General features: G+C 46.2%; 1 protein-coding gene across 1 annotated transcript in view; it reads left to right on the top strand.

Annotated features, from left to right (window-relative positions):
* The first annotated feature begins 1,856 nt into the window (after window positions 1-1,856).
* Window positions 1,857-23,661, top strand: part of CASP9 (caspase 9) — a 30,881-nt gene continuing 9,076 nt past the window's right edge. The window contains exons 1-6 of the mRNA XM_042782299.1: window positions 1,857-1,988; window positions 4,723-5,113; window positions 14,506-14,537; window positions 16,423-16,599; window positions 17,254-17,343; window positions 18,611-18,758. Coding sequence (XP_042638233.1) covers window positions 1,857-1,988; window positions 4,723-5,113; window positions 14,506-14,537; window positions 16,423-16,599; window positions 17,254-17,343; window positions 18,611-18,758 — 970 coding nt within the window. The remainder of the gene's footprint in view (window positions 1,989-4,722; window positions 5,114-14,505; window positions 14,538-16,422; window positions 16,600-17,253; window positions 17,344-18,610; window positions 18,759-23,661) is intronic.

The following is a 23,661-nucleotide window of genomic DNA, read 5'->3' as shown; positions in this document are numbered from 1 at the left end:
ATACAGGCCCTCCATAAATATTTGTTGAATAAATAAATGAATGGGGCTGAAGTTTTGCTGTTTATAAGATCACATCCTAAAGTAGACTCCTGGTTGAGTGTGGGCTTTGGAATCAGGTTTGGATTTGAATCCTGCCTATGCCTTTGAATGGTGACTTCATTTCTCTAAGGCTAGTGTACACATCTGTAAATGAGGAAAAGAATACTTTCCTGGCAGGACTGTAGTGAGGGACAACTGGTATGATGCATGTAAAGTGGCCAGCCCAGTACTGGGGCTTGGCAAATGCTCAATAAATAGAAGCAACTAGTTTTGAAAATACCAGAAGAAGAAACAAATCTATCTTGGAAGAAGTATAGCTTGAATGCTCCTTAGAAGTGAAAATCCTTAGAAGCCAGACTTTGTCTCATGTATTTTGGTCAAACTGTCAGAAGGGGCCAGTCCCTAGAGGGTATCATGCTTGGTAAAGTAGAGTCAGTGAAAAAGGGGATGACCTTCAATTAGATGGATTGACACAGAGGCTGCAAAGATGGGCTCAAGCATAGCAATGATTGCCAGGACTGCACAGAACAGGGCAGTGTTTAATTCTTCTTGTATATGGGGTTGATATGAGTTGGAACCTACTCCACAACACCTAACAACATTTTTGAAATGTGGAAATAAGCCACACTAACCGTGGGGAACTAGAGTTCTGCATTTTTTTTCTTTTTGAAAGGGGCTAGGGTGAGAAGGTGCTAGGGTGGCATCAATGGTGGGCTCAAGCATAGCAAGGACTGTGCAGATGGAGCAGGACCAGTTATTGTTTCATCCTGCTGTGCATAGGGTGGCTATGAGTCGGACCCCACTCCACAGCACCTAACAACAGGGTGGAGGGAGGGAAGTGTAAGGAGGAGGCTATAAGGTGGGCTTTGGTGGGAACACCCGTGTTTGGAACGATAAACACGGGCTAAACTGGCGAGATCTGCGCCTGGAATAAGGAGAGACTAGTGGTTTTCAGAAGGAAAGGAACCCTGGAGATACTGCCTCGGAAACCCAAGAAGGAGTCGCTATGAGTCGGTCCGACTCTACGGCACATAACAACAACAACAACAACAGTGGTTTTAATTGGATGCTGGAGAGAGGGCTAGTGTAGATTTAGACCTGGAAGGGGGTTGAATAGAGTGGGACAGACCCTGGTTCCAGGCATGGCTGTCTTTCCTACTAGCAGTGTGTCCCTCAACCCTCAATCTGTGTGAAAGTAGGATCGTGGTGAAGTAAGGGGTCTAAGACGTCCCAGGAAGGAGCGCCACAATCGCTGAGTAGCATCTGCCCTCGGGAAGCAAGGTAGCGACGCAGAAGCAGAAGTGCAGCAAGGGCGGGCCGCGGGCCCTGGAGGCGGGCCCTGGAGGCGGGCCCTGGAGGCGGGCCCTGGAGGCGGGCCCTGGAGGCGGGCAGGGTCCATAGGCGGGTCTGGGCTGGAGGTGGATGGGGGTGGGGAATGAGGGGAGGAAAGGTGGATCCTAGGCGGGGCGATGACGCGAGAGAGGTGGAGGGGCGGAGTGGTCTCGGAGGTGGGACGGGAACCAGGCAGGGCACTTGCGAATCCTGGGGCTGGGCGGTACCTGGAGGCGGTGCCCTAAGGGCGGGCCTTGGGGCGGAGTCTGGAGTGCAGGGTGATGCGGGAGGGGGTCCTGGGGGCGTGGAGGCGGTGGTGGTGGAGGCAGGGGCAAGGTGGGGGCTGGACAATGGTGTAAGGGCAGGGCTGTGGCGCGAGGACAAGTCCTGTAGGCGAGGCGCAATTCGGGGCGTGTCCTGAGGCAGGGCGGAGTGCGGAGGCTAGGCCCGGAAGCGGACGTAAGCAGCTCAGGTTCCTGACCGCCATGGACGAGAAGGATCGGGAGTTGCTGCGGCGGTGCCGCCTGCGACTGGTACGGGAGCTGCAGGTGGCCGACCTCTGGGATGCGCTGCTCAAACGGGGGCTCTTCACGCCCGACATGATCGAGGACATCCAGGTGCGCCCTCACCCCGCCAGCTCTCCCCCTCCACTGTGTCCTCCCCCCACTTCCCGCGCCGTGGCAGACTTCCATGACACTTAGTGCCCGAGCTAGGATAAGGACCCACGTTCCCGCCCCCCCCCTCCCCCCTCTGTGGCACCTAGTATCCACCCTCTGAGAGACCACTCTGTGGGAACATTATTTTCCCTAACGCCATGGAGCCCACCAGAACCCAACAACCCCAGACGCCTCTTTGAATATTCGTTAAAGCGATTCACACCCTGCACCATCAGCTGCTGTGGTGCTTGTACTTGCAAGAAAGGAGGCATGGATGGTCAGGACACCAACTTTGGCATCAGTCTGCCTGGCAGTGTCCTAGGACTTGACCTCTTTGAGCCTCAATTTTCTCAGCTGTGAAATGCACAGTAGTATTGAGCATTCAATGAGATAATGGCTTACAGAATAAGGGCTCCACAGGTGCCCTGTGCTGTTTGGGCAGACCCTCTTACATCTTTGTGTTGTAAGATATTAGAGAAAATGATGCGGGTAATGGGAGTTAGCATAATAAACATTTGAGGTTTTCTTTAAAAGCGCTTCCACATCTATTACCTTTACTGTGAGGTGGGAGGGCGTAGGAGGTGTTTCCCACCATGAGGTACAGAGGTTGTGAGTGGTTTGCTGGTGGACCCTGGCTTTTGACCCCTGACCAGACTGTTCCAGTGTGCTGAGGACTTCTTGCAGGTTGAATCTCCAGTGTCTGACTCATCCAGGAGTCGCCTGACCCAAGGAAGGAAGTCATCAGCAGGAGAAAGTAGTCAAGTGTCACATTTCAAGTGCTCAGTAACCATATGTGGCTAATGGCTACCATATTGGACAGTGAAGATAAAAAACATTTTCATCATCATGGAAAGTTCTCCAGTGCTGCTATAGGTTATTTTAGGGTGCGCTGATGTCTTCTTCCCTGTATCCTGAGGAATTGCCCAGTGCTGGGTCTCAAACAATAGGCGAGATAACCAGTAGATAACCAGCATCTTCTCCCTGTTCCTATCCTGCTCCCAGTTTTAGTGCCACTCCCCACCCCAATCCTGACGCCTATCAGCTGACTTTCACAATTCTTCATCTTCACAGTCTACCCAGTCAATGTTCATGTTCTGTTGATTCTCTCTCCTCCTTTCTCTGATCTGTCCTCTCATTTTTCTCCATTGCAGCTGCACTATCTTTGCCTCATCCTAACTGGTTGTGGCTTATTGCCTTCCACTGCCCACCCTGCCCCATGATGATTTATCTAAAAGACAGATCCGACTCCGTCAAAACTAAAAACCAAACTCACTGCCGTGGAGTCGGATCCTATTCATAGCGACCCCTCCTTGAGTTTCCAAGGCGGTATCACTACAGAAGTAGATTGCCCAATCTTCTTTCTGAGGAGTGGCTGGTGGGTTTGAACCGCCAGCCTTCTGGTTAGCAGTCAAATGCTTTAGGCACTATGACACCAGAGCTCCTCCAACTCTTTATTAAAGCTCTTCGGTGGTTCCTCATAGCTTTCAGGATGAATTTCTTGCCATGACCGTGTGCAGGCCTTATCTCTCACCACTGTCCTACTTGTGTTTCTCTAAATTAACTATTCCTACCCTAATGGTCCCAGGGGTTTCAGCTAAGGTATCCCATCTTGGAGGCCTTTCTGACCCTCTAAGTTTGGGTTGGATGGCCTCTCTGTTTGCATTCCTCCACTGGATGTTTGTCCTCAAGGACCAAGACCGGTCACTGCTGTATTGTCAACACTTAGCACAGTACTGGCACATAGTAGAAAAATCAAACCAAACTCACTGTCATTGAGTTGATTCCAACTCATAGTGACCCCCATTGGGTTTCTAAGTCTATAAATCTTTATGGAAGCAGACTGCCTCATCTTTTTTCCATAGAGCAGCTGGTGGGTTAAACCACCAGCCTTTTGGTTAGCAGCCACATACCTTAACCACTACATCACCAAACCTCCTAGGGACACATAGTAGATGTCTCCAAAGTACTGGTGAATAAATGGCTAATCAAACATCATCAATTGGCATAGATTCAGTTTACCTGTAGGCTCAATACTTGGCCATGTACCTGATTGTTTAGACTTATTCCATTGCCACTGAGTTGATTCTGACTCATAGCGACCCTATAGGACAGAGTAGAACAGCCCTCTAGGGTTTCCAAGGCTGTAAATCTTTATAGAAGCAGATTGCCTCATCTTTCTCCTGTAGAGCAGCTGGTACGTTCCAATTGCTGATCTTTTGATTAGCAGCCAAATGCCTAACCCACTATACCACAGAGCTCCTTGCTTAGACTTATACTAGAGGAAAAATGAAGGGACAAGGTGAGAGTTATCAGGAAAATGGTTGGGTAATTGTTGCTGCTGTTAGAAGCTGTTGGATAGGCCCCTGAGTTAATGGTGACCCTGTGCATAACAGAACAAATGCTTCCTGGTCCTGAACCATCCCCATAATCGGTTGTGGATCAGATACTTGTGATTTTCATTGGCAGTTGTTGGAAGTAGATGGCCAGTCTTTTCTTCCTAGTCCATCTTAATCTGGAAGCTCCTTTGAAACCTGTTCAACATCATAGCATTTAAGCCTCCACTGATGGTAGTGATTGCATATGAGGGCATTGGTCAGGAACTGAACCCAGTTTCCTGTATGGAAGGAGTGATGTCTACCACTGCCCTACCACTGCCTTCTTGGATAATTAGTGCTATGTCTTTCCTTCCAAACAGCAAGCAGGCTCTGGATCTCGACGGGATCAGGCCAGGCAGCTGATCACAGATCTAGAGACTCGAGGGAGCCAGGCCCTTCCGTTGTTCATCTCCTGCTTACAGGACACAGGCCAGAACGTGCTGGCTTCATTCCTGAGCATAAATCGCCAAGCACCAAAGCAGGATCCTGCTTCCGTCGGACCCCTGGATGTACTTGGACCAATGGGCCTCAACCTGAATGAGTTGGAGATCCATCGGATGCAGCAGGATCCATCGAGGCTGACTGGGCGACACCTCCCCACAGTGGTGCTGGGGCCTGGAGAGCTCAGACCAGCTGAGCTCAGGCCAGAGGTTCTCAAACCAGAGGTGCCCAGGCAGGTGAACATTGACTCTGAAGGGCTCCGTGATACCTGTGAGTATCCAGCGTTGTTGGTAAGTGGGCATGATGAGTGGCCATTGGGGAGTGACCATTGGTACAGATAGGTAAGCCGAGATCAAGAATTTGATTTTGGTCTTATCTTTTTTGAGAGCTCATAGGGAATGGGTGGAAGTTTAATTTTGGCATCTTCTCTGAACAGTCTGTTTTGGATGTCCTAAGTATTGATCGTTGTTTAATTGTTAAGGATTCAACTTTGGATCTAAGTGGGTAGTGAGGACTAATCCAGGCCTAGGGGCAAGAAGGAGGGCTCTGCCTGCATCAGACATCTACATACACAAAACTTCTTCCCTCAAACAACCCTGCAAGGCACTTACTGTTACATACATAATTGTTGATGAGGAAACTGAGGCTCAGGGAGGTTAATAGTTTGCCTAAGGTTGTAAGGCTGGTGAGAGGTAGGACTGGGGTATGATGCCAGAGCCCATTCTCTTTTTCTTTAAATTTTATTTTTGTTGAGAATATATGCAGAAAAACATACATAAATTCACCAGTCTGTATAATTTAGTGACATTGATTAGATTTTTCAAGTTGTGCAACCATTTTCACCCTCCTTTTCTGTTCTTCTTTTCCATTAACATAAGTTCACTGCCCCCTAAAGGTTCCTGTCTCATCTTTCAAGTTGCTGTTGTCAATTTGATCCCACATGGATAGTTCTTATAAGAGCATAATGCTTAAGGCTGACCTTTTTTTTTTTTTTTAACTAGTTAAGCTAAATTAGTGTTTGATTTTAAGAAGACTTCAGGGAATATTTTTAGTTTAAAGTTAAAAGGTTATCTCAGGGCAGTAGTTTCAGGGGTTCGTCCATCACCCATGACTCCAGAAAGTCTAGAGTCCATGAGAATTTTAAATTCTGCTTCTGTATTTTCCCCATTTTGATCAGGAAACTTCCGTAGAATCTTTGATCAAAACGTTCAGTAAAGGTAGCCAGGCACCATCCAGTTCTTCTGGGCTCATGGCTAAGGAGGCAGTTGTTCATGGAGGCAGGTAGCCACCCATTTTATATCCTCTTCCTATTCCTGACTCTCCTTCTTTTTCTGTTGTGCCAGATAAATAGAAACCAATTCTTGTGTCTTGGATGGGCATTTACAAGCTTTTAATATCCAGGTACCGTACAGTGAACTAGCACTAAACAATTATGAGGCCAGTTAACTGGGAGGTCCCATGAAACCATGACCCTAAACGTCCAAACCAAGGAACTAAACTCCATGAGTGGTTGTACGTAAGCAGCCTCACCAGCTGCTCTTTTTATTTTTGTTGCTGTTGTAAATATATGTATCGTACAACATTTTATTTATTTTTTTAGATTGTGATTTGGGTGGAAGCTTACAGAGCAAATTCATTTTTCATTAAACAGTTCATATACATTTCGTTTTGTGACATTGATTGCAGTCCGCACAGTGCACCAGCTTTCTTCCCATTTCTTCTCTGTGGTTACCTTTTCCCTGTGGCCTTCTTTCCTATGCATTCCTGTCCTTTGAGCTTTCTTGCTGTACAAATGCTGCCCTTCTGATCTTCCATGGTTGATTGTTCTAAGGAGTATACCTACCTGGTGTAATTGTTCACCTTGCAGGCCCATCTGTTGTTTGGCTAGAAGTAAAGCCATGAGAGTGAGTTCAGTTCCAGGCCTGAAGAGTGATTAGGGGCCATAGTCTCAGGGTTTTACCAGTCTCTATCAGACCAGCAAGCCTGGTCATTTTTTATGATTTTGAGTTTTGTTCCACATTTTTCTCCCACTCTATCCAGGATCTCCAATTTTGATCCCTTCCTGAGTGGTTGGCAGTGGTAGCTGGGCACCATCTGGTTCTTCTGGTCTCAGTTATGTAGGCTGAGATTCCGTGGTCTACTAGTTCCTTGGACTAATTGTTTCCATGTGTCTTTGATTTTCTTCACTGTTCTTTGCTCTAGATGAGGAGATACAAATTGTTGGATCTTAGATGGTCACTCACAAGCTTTTAAGACCCCAGTTGCTGCTCACCACAGAAGGATGTAGAACAATATTTTTATGTAGTATGTTATGCCAATTGAGCTTGATATCCCCAGCGACCATGGTGCCAAGCCCATGGGCCCAGCAACTCACTCTCTCAAGGTTTTTGTCTGTGGCTAAAAAGTTATCATAACTTTGTTCCCTATAGCACTTTTATATATGGACATTCCTATAGCACATCCAAATATGTATCTATCATACAACTTCTGCCAGTTCAACTTTTTATAGGAGTATAGTTTGTTAACAGCAATTACACTAATCAGCTGTGCCCATTCTCTTTTCTGCTGTTTCATGCCATCTTTCTAGCGTTGTAGTTTATCTTATGACTTATTGTGCTGCTCAAGAGATAATCTGTTAATAGATAAATGAATAGATGTGAAATTGGGCCTCTGATTGATTATTTGGCTTACAGGTACTTAGGGGATGAAGCAAGATCTTCCATAAAAAAGTGCTTTGCATATTCATGAGTGCTGCTAAGTGTGTCATGGTACCACTACTGTGTGGTCCAACATTTACAGGGGGACAGTATGGCACCCACTTGCTAGTGGCCCTTGCCAGTGAGAAAAGAGCCAAAAAATGGTGGGGTTGATTTCTTAGGCCAGTCCCATGGAGTCTGCTTCACCAAGAGGATATGGGACCTCACAGAACAAACCCAACCCGTTGCTGTCAAGTTGAGTCTGACTCATAGTGACCCTGTAGAACAAAGTAGAATCACCTCACAGGGTTTCCAAGGCTATAATTTTTACTAATTATTACTGATAAAAGAGCTCTGGTGGTGTAGTACCTAAGACATTTGATTGCTAACCAGAAGGCTGATGGTTCAAATGCACCAGCCACTCTTTGGAAGAAAGACTGGGCAATTTACTGCCATAGAGATACCTCCTCGGAAACCCAAGGAGGGGTCGCTATGAGTCGGATCTGACTTGACAGTGGTGAGTTCTGTTTTTTGTTCTATTCAGTCTTCACTGAAACTGACTGCTACATCTTTCTCCTGTGAAGCAGCTGGTGGGTTCGAACTGCCAATCTTTTGGTTAGCAGCCCAGTGCTTACCCACTGCACCTGCAAGGCTCCTTTGCTTAGAACAACAGCCTAGGAAGTCTTAAGTTCCTATTTCCTTTAACTGTTTGGTGTGTGTCTTACAAACTTTTTTTATGAATATAGCAACATATATATGTATGTATTTTTTTGAAAAAAGAATTATAGAGTGCACACAGTTCTGTAATTTTCTTCTTTCACTTAACTTTTTTTTTTTGAGGTACAATATATATCCAGTGAAATGCATAAATCTCAAGAGTCAAGCTGGATAATTTTTACTGATGTGTACATCTTGATAAAACCCAGATGATCAAGATGTAGGACATTCCAGCCTCCTGTCAGAGTCTCTTGGGTCCTTTTCCCGTACATTCCCATTCCTCCTCCCCTAAGGTAAGATGTCTCTTGCCATAGATCCCTTTTGCTTGTCCTTGAACCTTCGGTATAAGTGGAATCTTGCCTTCTTTCATCTATCATTCTGTCTGTCAGATTCATTCATATTGTTTTATGTATCAGTAGTTCCTTCTTTGTCATTGCTGAGTAAATTCCCTGAAAACTGAACTCATCACAGTCAAGTCAATTCCAACTCATAGGAACCCTATAGGACAGTAGAATTGCCCCATAGGGTTTCCAAGACAGTATTCTTAATGGAAACATACAGCCACATCTTTCTCATATGGAACAGGTGGTGGATTTGAACCACTGACTTTTGGTTGGCAGCTGAGCACATAACCACTGCACCACTAGGGCTCCTTCAGTGATGGGTGGTATTTCCTGTTTTGAATAATCTGTAGTCTGTTTAGCCATTCTCCTGTTGTTAGATTTGTGGGTTGTTTTCAATTAGGGCTTTGTTTCGTGGTAGTACATGGAGGTCAAGCGCTTCCTGTTCCATGGTTGCCCACGTATGTTCACAGTAATAATTGTAATGGTTAACATTGCTGAGTGCTGTTTGAAGTACTTTATATAAATGATCTAATTTGATCTTCTCAACTCTGTGCTGAGGTAGGTGCTGCAGTTTCCCCCACTGAGCACAGTGAGTCACAGATTGTTGCCCCAAATCACACACTAAAGAGCAGTGGAAATAGGATTCCAGTGCAGGCTTCCCCATTCCAAGTGCTTTGCTGTGTGGCTTCACACATGCCCTGCACTGTCTTTCATTTATCTAACCCCTGTGTATGGTCGTGGGAGCTCTGGTGGCATAGTGCCTAAGGCATTTGACTGCTAACCAGAAGGCTGGCGTTCAAATCCACCAGCCATTCCTCAGAAAGAAGGTTGGGCAATCTACTTCCATAGTGATACCGCCTCGGAAACCCAAGGAGGGGTCACTCTGAGTTGGATCCGACGCGACGGCAGTGAGAGTTTTTGATATGTAATTGTTTGTGTTGTTTCTGCAGTGGCCTTGCCTGTGCATCTATCTGACTGGGGGATATGTTTCTAGAAATGGAATTGGTGGATTAAAGGATACATATTCCCTCTGACAGATACTGCTAATTTGTACTTCCAAAGTGTGCCATTTTATAAATCTCACCAACCATGAGTGAAGGTGGCCAACAATGAATAATAACATTTTTCCAGTATGATAGACAAAAAGTGGTATTTGCTTTCTGTGGCAAATAACTGTCATTTTGGACAACCCATTTAAGCAGAGAAATGAACAAATGCCATGAGGGTGTTAAGCTGCATTTGCTTGAGGTGTAAGGTTTGTTCTTGAATTGCTCACATACTTTACCGTGTTGTAAAGGAGGCAAGTACATCCTTTTATCACACTTACTCAATCTGTGTGCTGAGCAGATCTGAGAAGTTGGACTATAGGAAGAAGTACACAGCATCAGGTTTGGAGGGAGACTTATTAACAGCCTGTGATGTGCAGATGACACAACCTTGTTTGCTAAAAGCTAAGGAGACTTGAAGCTCTTACTGGTAAAGATCAAAAACTATAGCCCTCAGTATAGATTACATCTCAACGTAAAAAAAAAACAAAAATCCTCACAACTGGACCAGTAAGCAACATCATGATAAACAGAGAAAAGACTGACGTTGTTAAGGATTTAATTTCATTTGGATTACAAACAATACCCATGGAAGCAGCAGTGAAGACATCAAACTACATATTACATTGGGCAAATTTGCTGCAAAAGACCACTTTAAGGTGTTGAAGAACAAAGCTGTCACTTTGAGGACCCTTGACTCAAGCCATGGTATTTTCATTTGCTTCATATGAATATGAGAGGTAGACAATGAATAAGGAGGATTGAAGGAGAATTGATGCCTTTGAATTGTGTTGGTGAAAAATACTGACTATACCGTGGACTGCCAGAAGAATAAACAAATCTGTCTTTGAAGAAGTGCAGCCAGAATGCTTCTTAGAAGCAAAGATGGCAAGATTTCATCTTACTTACTTTGAACATGTTATCAGGTAGGACCAGACTCTGGAGGACATCCTACTTGGTAAAGCAGAGGGTCAGCAAAAGAGAGGAAGACTCTTAGCGAGATGGATTGACACAGTGGCTGCAACAGTGGGTTCAAACACAGCAAGGGTTTTGAGAATGGTGCAGGGTGGGGCAGTGTTTCATTGTATATGGAGTGCTATGGTTTGGAACGACTAGACAATACCTAATAACAATAACGTGGGAGGCAGGTGAAATGCAAAGTCCAACTGTTATTATTTGGTTGTAGAAAATGATGTGAGTCAGTTAAGACCAAGAGTCTGGACTTGAAGCTTCATGTTCTTTTGTGAGATATTTTCTTTTTTTTTTTTTCTTTTTTTATTTTAAGAGCTTGTTTTACATTCAACGTAACGTGTACATTTAGTTTCATTAGGTATTTTATTTCTTGTTTGTTGTGAATATAAATTCCCAGTAGTAGCTTAAATCTGAAGGATAAGTAATAATAGCAATAATTACAATAATAGTAAACAGTTGCCAAAAGGGTGTAGCAATGGCTTCTGGTTTCCTGTAACTTTAGGAGGAGGATAAAGGATCCACAACAACATCAAATAGCCCAGGGCTGATTCTATCAGATACACTGCTACACCCCAACCTTCTAACCAATTCTGATACCAGCCATCCCTCTCACGGCACTCTCTGTTTCTCTGCTGGGTTCAATAATTTGTTGAACTAGCTACTCACAGACAAAACTCACGATTATGAGGTTTATTAGGGAAAACAGGTTATGGTTCAGGATCAGAAATAAGTCAGGATACAGTTCTTGAGTCAGGATAGCTGCTTCTCAGCTAGCCTGCTTTTCTCTGGCCTTGACCTCTCAGCTGTGTGGCCCCTTGGCCTCTACCCTGCTCAGGCACCTGTTACAAGGCACTTTTAGCTCTGCTGATAGGTGCTCGGAGAGGCACCCCACTCTGCCAGCAAGTCTCTTGCCCACAGCTTTCTCACTCCGGGGGTCCGGAAGCCCGCTGCTCAGTCTCATGCCGACCTCTTGTTTCTGCTTCTGCTGCTGTGGTTTCTCTGCTGCTGCTCCTCGTTGTCTCATCATCTCAGCAAAGTGTTACAGCTCTGTCTGTCTCCTGGGTTGAGGAGGTTCAGTGTCAGGATCTTGAGTGCAGGGACCTTGGGTCCACAGGACATGCTCTACTCCTGGCTCCTCTTTCCTGTTGGTAGTGAGACTCCCCTCTCCACCTCCTGGAGCCTAGCAGATAGCAGAACTGACCAATCCCCACATTAGAGTTCCATACACCTTATATGAATGGTCCCACCCCCACAAAGGTGCCATGTATTTTATTTGCATTATTAGAAAGCTGTCCAATCCCCTTGGGGGGCCACAAGCACCTCATATTTGCCCAGTCATCTGTTGAGAGTCACAAAGACCATGGCTAGAAGGGCCACATCAAGTAATAAACTGTAGCGCAGCAATACTATCACTTTAAATGTGCACATCCCTTTATGGTATACATCTTACTTTCTTAGGTCATCTAAACCACCCTGTGCAGTGAGAGATAGGGTAAGAACTCTGTTATTATGCCTCATGAATGCCTTGGAGAACAGCCATTTTGCTTTGTGGATCTTTTGTGCTAATTTGGGGAATGAAAGAATTTCTCAGTAGTGGATAACAGTTATTTTTGGGCTACAGTGGAATTTTGGAAATGGGCAAAAGTTCTCAGAACTAGTCTGTAGCCTTAGTGTCTTCAGGCCAGATAAAACCATTTCTAATTTTAAACAATGGGATGTGATTGCTTTTCTGGTGTGGCTTTAAACCGTGAGAGATTAATTCCTAACAAGGGGTCTGTGCCTGCTCTAAGTACCAGTGGAACTCAAGTACAGGCTGCAGGGCAATCTAGAGTAGTAATGGTGTTCTCTTTGCTTAAAAAACAGAGAGAAGCGCCATGACCTCATACACTGGTGACCAACTGAGTTCTTGCTAATTGAAAAGGAAACTCTTTTGACATGGAGAAACAACCATCTTTACTCATTTATTTATTTAACTTTTTATTGTGATTGGGATGAAAGTTTTCCATTAACGATTTATACACATTTTGTTTGTGTCATTGATTGCAATCTCCTCAGTGTAACCTGGCTCATCTACTTCCTCCCTGTACATCTCATTTCCATTCCTTCTCTCCTAACCCTTTCTGGCTTTTGAACTTTGTCCCTGGGCAAATGCTACCCTTTGATCTTGAATGGTTGATTGTTCTAAGAAGTACATTCCCACTCTATCCAAGACCTTCCAATGTGATCACTTTCGGAGGGTCAGTAGTGGTAGCCGGGCACCACCTAGTTCTTCTGGTCTCAGATGGTGGAGGCATCTTTACTCCTTTATTTGTTCAGCAGGTGTTTCCTAAGGACTGTGGTTTGTGCAGACAGGGAATATCTGCTTTCCTGGAGCTTCCCTTACCGCTTTCTGCTCTAGAAAGTCATATAAAGGGGATCACATTGTAGCTATTCTTCTGTGTGTTTGTGTTTCCCCCGCAGCATAATGTTTTTGAGATTATCTGTGTAGTTTTTTGTAATGGCAGTTTGTTCCTTTATAGGTCTTTAGTATTTTCCCTTGTATGGCTAGATCACAATTTGCTTATCCACCAACTTCTTCTTTTTTTTTTTTTTTTAACTTTTAACTTTTTATGATTTGGGTGAAAGTTTATAGAGCAAATTTGTTTTCCACTCAACAGTTCATACACGTTTTGTTTCATGCCATTGATTATAATCCCCACGATGTAACAGCTCTCTTCCCACTTCCTCCCAGTGGTTACCTTTTCCCTGTGTGTTTTTGTACTTCTTGAGCACCTCTCTGTGTCTTCCTTTTCCTTGGTGATATTGTGTGGGTCACTTGCTTTTGGTAGATTGCCTTTCCCTTTACCTAAATCATTATGAGTTTCTTACCTAAAAAAGAAACCCAAAACCAAATTCACTGCCATTGAGCCAATTCTGACTCATAGTGACCCCCTTTAGGTTTCTGAGATAGTAAATCTTTACAGAAGTAGATTGCCCAGTCCTCCTTCCATGGAGTGGCTGATAATTTTGACCCACCAACCTTCTAGTTAGCCTTAGGCACTACATTAATTCCCTCCCTTCCCCTTCCATCCCTGATAATCAACAAAGAAAGTTTCCTCCCATGTGTAAATCTTTCCTTGACTTTTTATAATAGTGGACTCATACAGTATTTGTCTTTCTGCAGTTGACATATTTTATTCAGAATAATATCCTCCAAGTTAATCCATGTTGTAAGGTATCCACCAACTTCTTGATGGACATTTGGGTTGCTTCTGGTTTGGGGCATTATGAATAAGGCTTCTTCAGTGAACATTACTAGCCAAGTCTTTTTGTGCCCATATGCACTCATTTTTCTTGGTTACATACTGGGGAGTGGAATTGCGGTCAGAGGATATTGTTGTTGGCGGCTGTCGACTCCTGGTGACCCCATGCACAAGGTAACCAGTGCTGCCTGGTCCTGCGCCATCTCCATGATCAGTTGTGGATCAGGCCGTTATTATCCCCACAGAGCTTTTATTGGCTGATTTTTGGAAATAGATTGCCAGTCCTTTCTTCCTAGTATGTCTTAGTCTGGAAGCTCCCCTGACACCTGTTCAGATCATAGTCACACGCAGTCTTCCACTGACAGATGGGTAGTGGCTGTGCATGAAGTGTATTGGGCAGGAATCCAACGCATGTCTCCCACATGGAAGGTGAGAATTCTACCACTGGACTACTACTGCCCTCTTAACTTTATTAGAAACTACTAAACACTTTTCCAGGGTAGCTGGATCACTTGACTCACCCCCTAGAGGGTTCCTGCGTGCCTGCACCTCTTCTTTTTTTGTCAGAATTTTCCTCACAGTGTCCCTCCTCCCCTCCGCCACTGGATCCTGGCATTTATAATTTCATTCTCTCTGTCTCTCCAGGTGCTCCGAGATTGGGAAGAAACACTGATTTGGTGAGTCTTCTTGTGACTTTGGGCCAGTTGCTCTGGCTTTGGGCTCTTGCACTCTCCATTCCCTAGGTCCTTCCATGCAGGTGTATCAAGAGTGCTGGGACTCAGGGAACCCAGCCCAGGTGGAGAGTCGGGTTCCATTCTAGCCCTCCCATTGGTCCTGGCCTATTATAGCACTTGCTGCAGTAGATTGTCTACTCTGTTCTTTCCTCATCTATAAAGTTAAGGGGTCAGACTTCACTAGGAGTAGGTTTCAGAATCCAGTGTGGTGTCGTCCCCGGACTGAGTCCCTCACTTTCTTTCACAAATAGTTACTGGGTGACTCCTGTGTGCCAGCCCTGGGCTCTGTGCTGGGATAACTAGGGAACAGACCACATGTTTCAAACCCTTGTGGAGCTACCAGTAGAGCACAGGAGAGAGAAGTTAAGCAAATGGACACGCAAATACATGTATAAATATGAGTAGTGATAAGAGAAGAAGGAAGACAGAAGAATTGATGTGTTTGAACTACAGTATTGGCCAAGAATATTGAATACACCATAGAATGCCAAAAGAACAAACAAATCAGTCTAAGAAGAAATAAAACCAGAATGCTGCTTAGAAGCAAGGATCACCAGACTTCTTTTTACTTACTTTGGACATGTCATCAGGAAGGTCAGCTAAAATGAGGGAAGACTTCAATGAGGTGAACTGACACAGTAGCCACAACAATGGACTTAAACATAGCGTAGATCATGAACATGACACAGGACTGGGCAGTGTTTCATTCTGTTGTACATAAGGTCGCCGTGAGTCGGAGTCTACTTGATTTAACTAACAACAAATACTATGCTCAGAGAGGAAGACTGATGGGGAGGGAGCTGCCTCTGATGTCCTGAGAGTTGGCCTGGGCATGAGTCTGTTGACGTCATTCTCAAGCACACCCCTAGTTAAGGACTTCTGGACTGGATGGTCTGTGAGGGTTTTTTGGGGTGAATGTTTTGCGGGTCAGATTTCTAAGCTAGCAGCTCCCACACAGAATACTGAGAGGGAAGCTAAACTTTGATGTTTAGCTATTTGCAAATCATACCCTGTGTTAGTTTGCCAGTGCTGTTGTAAAAGAAATACCACAAGGGGATAGCTTTAAAGAACAGACACTTATTTTCTTGTGGTACCGGAGGCTAGAAGTCCAAATTCAGGTTGTTGCTACAGGGGAAGGCTTTCTCCAAGGAGCAGATCCTGCCCCTTTCAGTTTTCGTAGCCCCAGCATTCTTTGGTTCCTTGGGGATCTTCATGTTGGGTCTGCTCCCCACGCCTGTCCCCGTTTGTGTCTGTGTTGATGCTGCTCCTTATGCACTGAAACCTGTGAGAGCCAGAACACAGCGGGACTGCCTTGTTTTTCCAAGTCTTGCAAGTTTTCTGCCTTTGACAGGGTGCTAACCGCTTCTGTGTCACCTTCTATTAAGAATCTTGCATCATAAACACCCAGTGATCTTTCCTTCTCTGACAAATTTCCACCTCACACAGGCTCCAACTTTTGGAGGTTTTACTGTAACTCAGAAGTTACACATCCTGCACTGATTCGGCCTCATTAAGATAACAAAGAACAATTTCTAAACAGGAATGACATCCACAGGTGTAGGGCCTAGGATCCCAATACATATTTGTTGGGGACACAATTCAGTCCATAACACACAGATGGTGCTTACACCAGTCTGCTCTGCACTCTCTTCCCTTCTGCCGTGGAATGCTGGGTGCAGACCCTGCTACTTCCACAGTGGGAGGTGGGCACCATTTTTTTTCTACTTCTGCAGACTGTCAACTGCATGCATAAAAACCGTGGGGCTACCTTCTCATTGGAGGAGTGCGGTGAGATCCTGCATTCACACTGGTCACTGTGCTTGGGCAGGCATACGTCCTGGACGCTGACCCTTGTGGCCACTGCCTCATTATCAACAATGTGAACTTCTGCTTCAAGTCAGCGCTCAGCTCTCGCACTGGCTCCAACATCGACTGTGAGAAGTTGCAACGACGCTTCCGCTTACTGCATTTTGTGGTGGAGGTGAAGTGTGACCTGACTGCTAAGGTATGGTCACTGCCCGTGGAGAGGGGTGAGGGGCTGGATGGGATAGTGTTCTTGAGGGATCCTAAAGGCAAGCTGGTGTCCAAGACAAACCCTTATGCCTGTAGGACTGTGGGAGGCGGTATGGTTCAGTAGTTACAAATTCGAACTTCAGACTAAGATAGACCTCAGACAGGACTGGCTCTCTCAGTTATTTGTTGGGTGTCCTCCTTGTGCCTGAATTTTCTTGTCTAGGGGTTAGGAGCTCTGGTAGCATAGTGGCTAAGTCACTTGCCTGCTAACCAGACGGCTGGCGGTTCAAACCCACCAGCCACTCCTCAGAAGGAAGGTTGGGCAATCCTACTTCCGTAGTGATACTGCCTCGAAAACCCAAGGAGGGGTCGCTATGAGTCGGGGCCGACTCGACGGCACATAACAACAACAACAACAGGGGTTAATAATAATACCTCATAGGGTTGTTGTGAGGGTTAAAGGAACTAGCACCCCAGTACATTTTTCCCCAAGAATGGTACCATTTTGACAATCGTGACTGTCATTACTCCAGCATGTGGTCCTTGGGAGTAGAAAAGCGCTCTTCCCAGGCCTTCAGGCAGACCCTCTTATTGCCCAAAAGAGCCAAGAATGGCCTTCTGGCTTGACTGCACCCTTCTCTGATAGGATATGCTCCAGGTTTTGGTGGGGCTGGCACGGCGGGACCATGGTACTCTGGACTGCTGTGTGGTGGTCATCCTCTCCCATGGCTGTCAGGTAGGAGGCTTCCCTGACTTAGCCTCAGCCGCTAAGGCAGACACAAGGTAAAAGAACTGAGCAGTTGTGCAGGGTCCCCACCCCTTCCTGTGTCCAAAATACCCTTGGGTTTGTGGGAAAGAGCAAGGGGCCCTGTCTGTTCCCTTGTTGTTTGTCCCGGAGCCATCTGGTCCTCCTAGGTGGAGTTGGATGCACCTGCGTGGGTTGGGTGGGAGAAGCCATCTGGGAGAGGGGAGTGAAGGGACAAGCTCTGCTCACAAGGTGCCTGTCGCTGGTTTGGCTCAGACAGTTCTTGGCTCCTGTCCTCATCCTCGGATCATTGTTCTAGCCCTTTGCTGCTAGGTGGCAGTCAGGACCCTGGGCCCTCTCTGGACTTGGCCACCAGTGTGCTGAGTCATTGTGGCCAAGCCCCTGTCCTTTTCTGGGTCTCAGTTTCCTCATCTTTCAAATTGAGGGCGTGGGATAGATGAGAAGTCACAAATTGGGGCCTGTAATCCCCCTCTGCTATGTAGTGTTTTCAGAACAGTTTCACAATTTCACACAAAAATCAGGATTTCTGTCCTCTCTTGAAAAAACACAAAGGGCTGGTATCCTCACAGAGCATGACTCTGGCGTATGGATGAGTGTGGCTTCCCCCTTGGTCCTTTGTCTCACAGTGAGGCCTCTGGACTGGCAGCATGGGTATCACCTGGGAGCTTGTGAAAAATGCAGACTACCAGGCCCTCTTCTGGACTTGCTGACTCAGAATCTGTAGCTTAACAAGATCCCCAGGTGATTTTCATGGACATTGAAGTTTAAGAAGAATTGACCAAAACAATGGTTCTCAAAGCCTAGCTGCATGTGAGGCACCTGGAGGACTTGTTGAAGCATGTTGCTAGGCCCACTGCCAGAGTTTCTGATTCAGGATGTCGGGGTGGGCCTGAGTATTAGCATTTCTTACAAGTTCCTAGATGCTGCTGCTGCTGCTGCTCCAGGGACCCACTTTGAAAACCACTGAACTAGAGGAAGCTGGCTGGCACTCTCCAATTCAGTACTCCAGCCGATCCTCCTTGTCTCACTGTCAGGCCCTTCTTATCTTGTGTCTGAAAGGCCCCCATAGGCACATGAGTTTAAGACTCTCGGAATAGATGCTGACCAGGGCCTTTCCAGAATCAACCTCTTATCTCCAGCTGGGACCTTCCTAATGCTTGGCTCCATAAAGCCCCAGAAGGCTATTGGATTCCTGCTCAACTTCTTGGTTTTGTAACCAGGATTCTTGTTCTTCTAGGCCAGTCATCGCCAGTTCCCGGGGGCTGTCTATGGCACGGATGGATGCTCTGTGTCCATTGAGAGAATCGTGAACATCTTCAGTGGAACTGGATGCCCCAGCTTAGGAGGGAAGCCCAAGCTCTTTTTCATCCAGGCCTGTGGTGGGGGTAAGCAGCTCCTCTGCCTCCCTGTGGGTGAATCCAGTGGGGAAGGAACCACCACCTGCTTCCTTCCCCTTATCTAGCCCCTAGCGATATTCAGTGGGTTAGGTCTCTGGGCAGTCAGAGGGTCCCACGTGTGGTCATGGTTGGCTGAATGGCTGTACCTCCATCTGGCTAGAGTAGCTTTGTCCACTCCTCAGACATTGGTTGTCTTCTGAGACCCTGGGTGGTGTGAGCAGTTAATGTGCTTACTGCTTACTGAAAGGTTGGCCATTTAAGTCCATCCAGAGGCACCTAAGAAGAAAGGGCTGGCAATCTACTTCTGAAAAACCAGCCACAGTAAGCCCTGTGGGTACAGTTCTGCTCTGACACACGAGGGGTCGCCATGAGTCAGAACTGGCTAGACAGCAGCTGGTTTGTTTTTGGTTTTAGTCTTTTGTTTCAAGGGGCAGTAGCATCATGGGCTCATTTAACTTAGACAAATTCAGCTCTAGAGACTTGGCCAAACAAAGCGGAGGAGGGAGAAAAAAATATTTTAATTTTCCTTATCATCATTTCCCCAGTCAAACTAGACCCTTTTCACACCATCTCAGGAAAAGGGAGGCCCTAGCTGAACTACAAAGAGAACCAGAAAAGAATTTAATTATTGGCCTTTGATTTATTGGCCCAGCTCCTAATGATTTGAAGGATTTTTAAGGATTTTTTGTAGTTTTGCCATATGTTCTGATTTTACCTAACTTGTACTTCACATTACCTGATTTTCTTTTAAAAACAAAAAAGCAGGGAAGGGGAGGGAATCATTGTGCTTCCTAGAATTGTGGGACATGAAAGTGGAAGCTAAGAACACTAGGAATTCTGTCCCACCAAGTCCCCTCTAAGGAGCCCTGGTGGTGCAGTGGTTAAATGCTCAGTTTTGAACTGAAAGGTTGGTGGTTTGAACCCACCAGCCACTCCACAGGGGAATGATGTAGCAGTCTGCTTCTGCAAAGATTATAGCCTTGGAAACCCTCTGGTGCAGTTCTTCTCTGTCCTATAGGGTAATGAATTGAAGTTGACTCTACAGGAATGGGTTAAGTCCCCTGTGCCCTGGGCTCCTGAGGGATGGATATCTGCAAGTTTTACCTGTTCTTGCCTCTTGGTGTGATCTTCCAGAGAATGGGGAGAACCAGGCAGTGCTACACCCCAGGGCTGTCATAGTACCTCCTTCTTCAATTGAGAAGGCCCATCACACAGATATATCTCTTGGGAGGGCACAGGTCTGTCTGCCCCATGGCCAGGTCTCTAGCCTGGCACAAAGCTAGTAAGGGTGCATCTTTTGTTGATTCTAATTATTTGAATTTGAAATAGGATTGTATAAAAATAACTGTGAGCAAAATTTGAAATAACTTAGACTCCCTCCAGCCTTTCTTTAAGGAGCCCTGGTGGCACAGTGGTTAAGCACTTGGCTGCTAACTGAAAGGCTGATGGTTCACACCCACCCAGTGGCCCATCAGGGAAGAAGACCTGGCGATGTGCTTTTGTAAAGATTACAGCCTAGAAAACTCTAGGGGTCGGTGGGGCAGTTCTGCCTTGTCACATGGGGTGGCTGTGGGTTGAAAATTGACTCAGAGCCTGGTAACAACAGGGCTCTTCCTCCCCCTATTAAAAAACCTCCTGGGGACAGCAGGATTTGAGAGCTGGAGTGCAGTGATTAAGATGCCACCTTTGGAGTAAGACTTGAGTTCCGGTCCCTGCTTTGCCCCTGGCAGGCAGTGTGACCATGTGTTTAACACTGCTGCCACATGGTGGTGCCACTTGAGCTGGAGAAGAGAAATACAGAACCGTCCACTTTCTATGTCAGTGTTCGGCAGGGTGCCCCGTGGTTCACATGCCTTGGAAGATGTGCCCCGGATTTTGGTGATTCATGTGTTGCTGTTTTTAAATTTGCCGTTGTTATCATTTAAACAATGAAAAGTTCTCTGACAGGTCATCCACTTCTTCATTAAGAGGTTGTGTAAGCCCCAGGGCTGAAAAACGTGCCTCAAGTCAGTAACTTTGGTGTGAAATGTCCATATGATTTAAGGCCGTGGTCAAAACCAAGCAACTTGATTAGACAGAGCTGTTAATTTGGGGAGCATCCCCCTTTTATAGAATCCTAGAGCTCACAAGGAGAAGGCAAAAAAGTAACAATGCCCTGCTGCAGCAATCATGGGTTATCTGTGCCAGGCAGTCATGGGCCACTGGGTGGGTTTGAACCGCCAGCCTTTAAGTTAGCAGACAAGAGCTTAACCATTGTGCCACCAGGGCTCCTTCTGCTTTGTATTTATTCTTATGGGAAGATGAGTCCTGCCTGACAGAGAGTTTAGAATTAGTGAGGCTCTTTAAGAAGAAATCCCCACATAAAATGCCTTGCCCTGTAGGATACTCTTCCCATCAGATCTGTGGAATGAGGAATGACACATGCCTGAAGGTACAGCTGACATCCTCACTTGACCCACTCTCTTTCCCATAATCTCCTCTCTGATCCCATTGTCCTATCTCCTTTTTTCACAGCCAGTCTCTCTGCTCATCCTTATCTCCTTAGGCCATTCTTTTGGCATCCTCCCATCTGTGCCTCTGCTCCAGGCTAACTACCCAGGCAGACCCTGCAGCAGTCCCGTACCCACATCCCAGGTCCGCCCTGCCCATCCACTTCAGGTCATTCCCAGATACTTACAGCTGATTCCAGAATCCCTGCCAAGAAAACAGCTAGAAGCCGTGAACTTAGAAAGCTATAAGATCAGAAAGCTTTCACAGACCTAAAAAGGCTTGGGGACTCCATGGGAGGCAGCAGGGTGGTTGAGAGGCAGAGAAATGTGGGGCAGAATAATCCTGGTCCCTGCACATTAGCTGCAAGAAAGCAGACAAATTAGCAACAGTTTCTGGATTCAGCCATGCGGGGCGAGAGATCAATCAGTACATGTTGGTTATTGCCATTATAAGGTGCCATGGTGGCACAATGGTTAAGCACTCAGCTGTTAACTGAAAGATAGGTGGTTTGAACCCACCCAGTGAACCGTGGGAGAAAAGACCTTGCGATCTGCTCCCGTAAAGATTACAGCCTAGAAAACCCTTTGGGGCAGCTCTGCCCTGTCATGTGGGGTTACTGTGCATTAGAATCCACCCAAGGACACAACAACAGTTGCTGTTATTAGAGTCCATGGGTGGTATAAACTGGTTGCAGTGAACTGCTTGATGTGGCCCTTCTAGCCATTGTCCTCCATTCTGTGATGTATTGTAAATCCCATTATCCATGCCTGTTTGGGGTGGTGTGGTAGTTAAGGTCAGGTATCAACCTGGCTCCTCGGAAGGAAGATGGGGCAATCTACTTCCGTAGTGATACTGCCTCGGAAACCCAAGGAGGGGTCACTATGATAGTCGGGTCCGACTCAACGGCACATAACATAACATAACATCAACTTGGCTGGGCAGCTGGTAGTAGTCGTTCCCTATAATGACTGGCAATCAGCTCTGTGCTGGGATTTGCCTTGAGCTGCTGATTGTTAAAGCCATCCACTTGGGTTATTTCTGTTGGAGCAACACAGGTGGAATGTATCTTGAGTCCTGCCTTGCTGGAGGGTATAATTCAAATCACCACCCTTAGCTTCCTTGAGGGTATACCTACGAATCTCCTGGGAAGGTTTGCCCTCCTCTTGCTCTGGTTCTGTGTTTTGGCTCATCCTCATCTCATCCCTGGATTTGGGACAGCAGCCGTCATCTGATCTGTTGATTGAGGTTCATCAAACCCCAAGAATTGGGAGGATCCTCCAGACCCACTCATGAACCTGGGACTCGCCAGCCTGCCAGCCTCCACCACTACTATGTGAGATGATCCCTTGGGTGTCTGTGAGTTCTGTGAGGAGTTACAGCGAAATACAGAACCCTAAGATGGGAGAAATTACTGGGAGGAGGAGGAGGAGGAGTTAATGTCTGAAATGATGGAGTGGCATGGTAGTTTGGACATTTAGGATATCTTTAACCTCCGCCTCATGGGGATTGGCCTTGTGCTGATCTTTCTGAGAGAAATTGTTCAAGCACTGGTAAAGTGCTTAGCTGCTAACTGAAAGGTTGAAGGTTCAAGTCCACCCTGTACCACCTCGTAAGTAAGGCCTGGTGATCTGATAAACGCTGAAAACCCTGTAGGGCATAGTTCTACTCTGGCACATATGGGCTTGCCATGAGTCTGAGTTGACTCGACAGCTGCTATTATTATTGTGGAGGGGGCCCTAGAATGGCCTCTCCCAGATGGGCCCTGACTGTTCCTGGGTACCAGGCCAAGGACCTGCCCAATACCTGCTGTTTCTCCCATTGGGGCTGTTCTTTCTTCTCACCTAATCAGAGCCTGTGGCACAGTCTCTCTTCTAGAAAGCCCTTCCCTCAGGAGCCCTGCCTGTCCTGGGACCACTTCTGCCCCTGCCTTATTTGTACTGGGGCTCTTTTCAGCTGTTCTCTTTCCATAATACCCCTTCGTACCCTGCAGTGAGCTCTCTTGCAGAGGAACGGTCTTCCCAGGAGACCTCCCCACAGTGCAACCAGTATCAGGGTTGTCTTTGGGGTGGTTTTTTTTTTTTTTTTTTAACCGTTATGTTGAGATTTGCTATATGTTGGTAGGGAAGAGGCCATAAATGTGGTTGAAAAAAGCAACCAACAAAATGATCAATGTCGGTATTGAAGTCTTGAGACCAGAAGTGGTTGATGCTCATCGTCACAAACAAAGCATGACGGCTCTGCGGTGGAGCTGCGCGGCCAAGTCCTGCCCCTCTGTTGTCCAGGCCTGCCACTGCTTTTTTTATTTTTTTATTAGGATTTGGGTGAAGATCTACAGAGTAAATTCACTTTTCATACAGCAGTTCACATATACTTTGTCTCATGTCATTGACCAAAATTTACA

This window comes from Orycteropus afer, unplaced genomic scaffold (genome assembly GCF_000298275.1).
Source record: "Orycteropus afer afer isolate SDZICR_OR568_19922 unplaced genomic scaffold, OryAfe1.0 scaffold00288, whole genome shotgun sequence".
In the NCBI taxonomy this organism is placed as follows: Eukaryota; Metazoa; Chordata; class Mammalia; order Tubulidentata; family Orycteropodidae; genus Orycteropus; species Orycteropus afer.
The sequence above is the reverse complement of the archived record's forward strand: the minus strand, read 5'-3'. Positions and strand labels throughout refer to the sequence as shown.